Source organism: Branchiostoma floridae, chromosome 12, assembly GCF_000003815.2.
Source record: "Branchiostoma floridae strain S238N-H82 chromosome 12, Bfl_VNyyK, whole genome shotgun sequence".
Classification (NCBI taxonomy): Eukaryota; Metazoa; Chordata; class Leptocardii; order Amphioxiformes; family Branchiostomatidae; genus Branchiostoma; species Branchiostoma floridae.
The window spans coordinates 2,888,661-2,892,870 of NC_049990.1; the positions used below are offsets into that span (position 1 = coordinate 2,888,661).

The 4,210-nt window shown below is 40.3% G+C and overlaps 1 protein-coding gene across 1 annotated transcript in view; it reads left to right on the plus strand.

Moving 5' to 3' along the window:
• Nucleotides 1–2,795, plus strand: part of LOC118428271 (eukaryotic translation initiation factor 4H-like) — a 10,902-nt gene extending 8,107 nt beyond the window's left edge. Inside the window, exons 4-7 of the mRNA XM_035838290.1 lie at nt 1,546–1,594; nt 2,302–2,366; nt 2,544–2,616; nt 2,671–2,795. Of these exons, the coding sequence (XP_035694183.1) occupies nt 1,546–1,594; nt 2,302–2,366; nt 2,544–2,616; nt 2,671–2,735 (252 nt within the window). The 3' untranslated portion in view covers nt 2,736–2,795. The remainder of the gene's footprint in view (nt 1–1,545; nt 1,595–2,301; nt 2,367–2,543; nt 2,617–2,670) is intronic.
• The last annotated feature ends 1,415 nt before the right edge of the window (nt 2,796–4,210 follow it).

Sequence of the window (4,210 nt, forward strand, 5' to 3'; positions counted from 1 at the left end):
GTTGTACAGAATAAAGATATTCTTAAGCCCCAACAGTGAAAAGAAAATGATACGTACACTTCCTAAATGAGAGTGTAAACTCTAGTTTCTACCACACACAACATAGAATGAAATAACCAAAATTTGCATATAGTCTTTGTCCCAGGTGCCGATTTCTCTGATACGACATGGCGGGGACCTTCTATGATAATTTCGACAGCGGCGATTCTCGTGAAGGGTAAGTACACCCAAATAACTCAAATTTACACACTATTATTTCTAATAACACCTTTGGTATGGCTATACAATCCAGAAATCGTTGGGAGAAAATGACTTTCCTACTTCAGTGCTCATGATTATAGCTTTTTATCACGTAGAAGTTTTGTTAATATCTATATAGTTTAAATCTTCAAGCAGACGGAGATGGAAAGTCACCGCCGCTTCATTCTGTCGTGTTTCAGTTAGGGGAATGGGTTAAGGTGGACTCTCATTGCACTTGGGGCACCGGTGCGGCACTGCGGGGTTCGTTCACTGCGGCACTGTTCGTTATTTTCGCCATATTTGATAATTTAGATATTGCGTAATACGTAAACGCATGACTTAGAAGACAACAAAATACAAAACGGAAGAAAATTCGTTCTTGATCTCTGTAATTCGTTGAGTCATCTATGAACACCACAGTGCCGCACCGCTGTCCCAAGTGCAGTGAGAGTCCACCTTAACGTAGACTGGGTTTGACTTCTTCTTTGAAAACAGTTGAATATATAACGTCAGATATTTTAAATGATACAAGGTTTTATACTTGTGTCTCTATATTAGGTTTGGAGAAGGCCGAGGGGGAGGCAGAGGATACAGTCGTGGCGGTGGGGGTTACGTGGATAGGGGCAGTTGAGGTGGGGGCCGCTCCGGTGGACGCGGAGCCCTCCCTACAGAGCCACCATACGAGGCTTACGTTGGCAACCTGCCATACCATATCGACGAAGAAGACGTGCGTAACTTCTTCAGTGGACTGAAAGTAAGTCTGACAGATATATCATGTCGAAACTAGCCTCGGAACTTACTTCACCACATTGTCACAGAAAAAACTCCAACTGTCCTGAAGTGAGCTTGAATTGTCGAAGACCTTTTTTTTTTGCACAAAAAGGCTAGTGCTAGCTATTATGGCATAACATTTACTAAGTGCATGATGATATTTTCTGCTATATTGTCCCTATAAGAGACTCGGTTACAAGTCCAAGACAATAATACACGGAATCTCTAAAGCTTCTATTCTGTTTCTGTAGTACTCTGGAATGCTCAAATAAAATACAAACAAAAACAGCGACAAAAAATAAAATAAAATGAAAATATTACAATCAAAGTTTTAGTTGCATGGTTGGATATTGTTCTCAAAAGTTGTCCAAAGTGACTAGTGCTCTTCACGACGTTGATAAACATGAAAGGGGGCAAGGGATTTTTTTAAATCTGGATGACAGTGGAATATCCCAGTTTCAGTTATATAATTACATGTTGGAAGAAAACACACTTTCTGATATGTTTTATCAATGTGATTTGTTTTTGACACAGGTAAAAAGTGTCAATTTAGTGCAGGACAGGGAAACAGGCAGGTCCAGAGGTGAGATTCAGACAATTCTTACAATGATTTGCAATTTTGAGACTTAGTGTTCTAAGTCTAAGTCAGGATTTATATTACTTCAGGGCTCAAAATACTGCCTGCATGTTGTTGCCATCCTTCTGTATCTGCATGTATGCACCCAAAATTACAGTTTTGGGTCTAAGTTTTGACTGGGTGCATTTTGTGCATCTTAATATCTGTGTAGGGTTACACAATAACACTATTATACACTTAAAAAAGCAAGTTTTTTTTCAAATATCGGGGAAAATGCTTTGTTGTGCCGGTATCAACGCTTGCAGAGAGATGTGCAAAAGTTAGGTGTAACGAGTCGTTCGGTGTAATATAACCAGCTGCTGCCGCGCCGCGTGCCTGCGAAGCTGGTGTGTTACACCGAACGGTGGTTATACCGGCTATATAGATACAGATGCAGATCACTTGTTTAATGGTAACTATTTAATGTTAGATTCATGTTCGGAACAGCTGTGATAAGGTTTGTAATTTTTTTTGGGTACCATTTTACATACAGCTCCGATTTTAAGGGAGTAGCAGGAAGTACATTCACAAAGTTGGTAGGATTAGTCATTCGTCAACTAAATCTGACAGCTGACAGGCTTTCAGGTCATGCGGTCAATGGAAGAGGCGACTAATTCTGGGGGAGATCTGGTGCTTTACATATTTTCTCCTTTATTATCATCTTAATCCTGCAGGATTCGGCTTTGTGGAATTTGAAGACGCGGAGTCCTTAAAACAGGCTCTGGAGTTTGACGGAGCTGTAAGTACAGACCTGTTTTGTTTTTGTTTTTAAGATCTCAGGAATGAGATTTGTCTTCAAATTGACTTGATGTGATAATACACCTTTTATGTTGGCGTTTCTAACACCTAGTAAGTACATGTATCAATGGGGTTTGTACTGTATTATTAACAGACGCATTGATGTGTCCAATTCCAGAGCTTCGGAGACCGTAACCTGAAAGTCAATGTTGCAAGAAGCCGCCCGGATGGCCGCGGCAGGGGATACGGAGGAGAAGTCAATGTTGCAAGAAGCCGCCCGGATGGCCGCGGCAGGGGATACGGAGGAGGACGTGACCGTGGGTCCTACGGCAGCCGTGGTGGCGGAGGGAGCCGTGGGGGCGGTTATTAAGCGGATATTAGGCCACAGCAAGTAAATCTTATGGATGACATCCTCTGCAGATTGCAAAAATAGTGCGATAGGGCGAAAAAAAACAAGATGGGTGAAAAAAAACAAGATGGCTACATTTTTAAAAATAGGCACCATTAAGTTGTGATGAATGTTGTAACAAGAATTAAATGGACAAAACATGGTATCAGAGCCAACAAGGCATTCATTCCCGTATTCAAGACATGAACTGGTGTGGTAAAAGTGACACTAGTGTGGTAGACTGGCATCACCAACAAAGTTGGTAACCACACTCATGGCTTCCATATTGGTGTCACTTTTACAACTATCCAATAATGTTTTATTTCTACAACTACAGTCATGGGTACCTCGCAAGTGTTACTGCTACAAGTACAATTATTAGGCTACAACACAATATATTTGCTCATTTTGGTACGTTATCGACATGTTTACCATCCCTGCAGAAGGAAAAAATCTTTTTTTCTGAAATTAAAAATTTACTTGCTGTGGCCTTAACTCGGCGGCGGTGAACGGCCTAAATGTGTCAGGGTCATAATCTCCAAGCAGATCTTCCTGTGAAAAATGGGAAGGAGTTTAGTCGGAAGAGGCGTTATTGGCCACAGCGAACCCCTCTGCCGGCTAAACTCCTTCCCATTTGCCACAGCAAGATCTGCTTGGAGATTAGCAGGGTCAGCAGGGAAAGCCTGTCAATTGGGAATTCCGATAGCCAATAGCATTTGGTCAACGTACTTTAACAATAACACACTTTAACATGCAGGCACGTAGACTCAAACAGTTTTTTTTTTTTTAAATTCTTAAAACAAATAGTACATTTGTCAAATACTAAAGGTACTAAGACTAGTAGTTTTATAATTTATAATTGTTTCACGGGGAGTGATAAAATGTAGTTGTGTCTCTTACTACAAGGGTTAAGGTACATTTGTCAAGCAATTAAGACTATATTTCTACAATCTATAACTAGTTACTATTGCACAGGGAGTGTTGAAATGCAGCTGTGTCTTCTAAAACATCATGGGTAATGGTTTGTTTAAACCTTTATTCATGGTATTCTTTATCTATGGTATTCAAGCACAAGGAAGCTAAGACTAGTAGTTTTATAATCTATAACTATTGCACAGAGAGGGATAAATGTAGTTGCGTCTCCTATCACATGGTAATGGTACATCTGTCAAGCACAAGGAAGTAGATCCTAGTCTTACTACAATCTACGACTAATTATTGTACAGAGGTGTTGAAATGTAGTTGTGTCTCTTATCACACGGGTAATGGGACGAGGGTATAAGGTCTCATTCCTCAATTAGGCCATGTTGATTTGATTATATAGATGGGTTCCTCTGAGAACAAGAAAAATGTGATGCGAGCGTGCGAATAAAAGTTTGACCAAAAAAATTGCCTTCACCATGAAATCTAAGTGGTCAGGAAGGTTAAACATACATATGTATGACTAAACACACAGA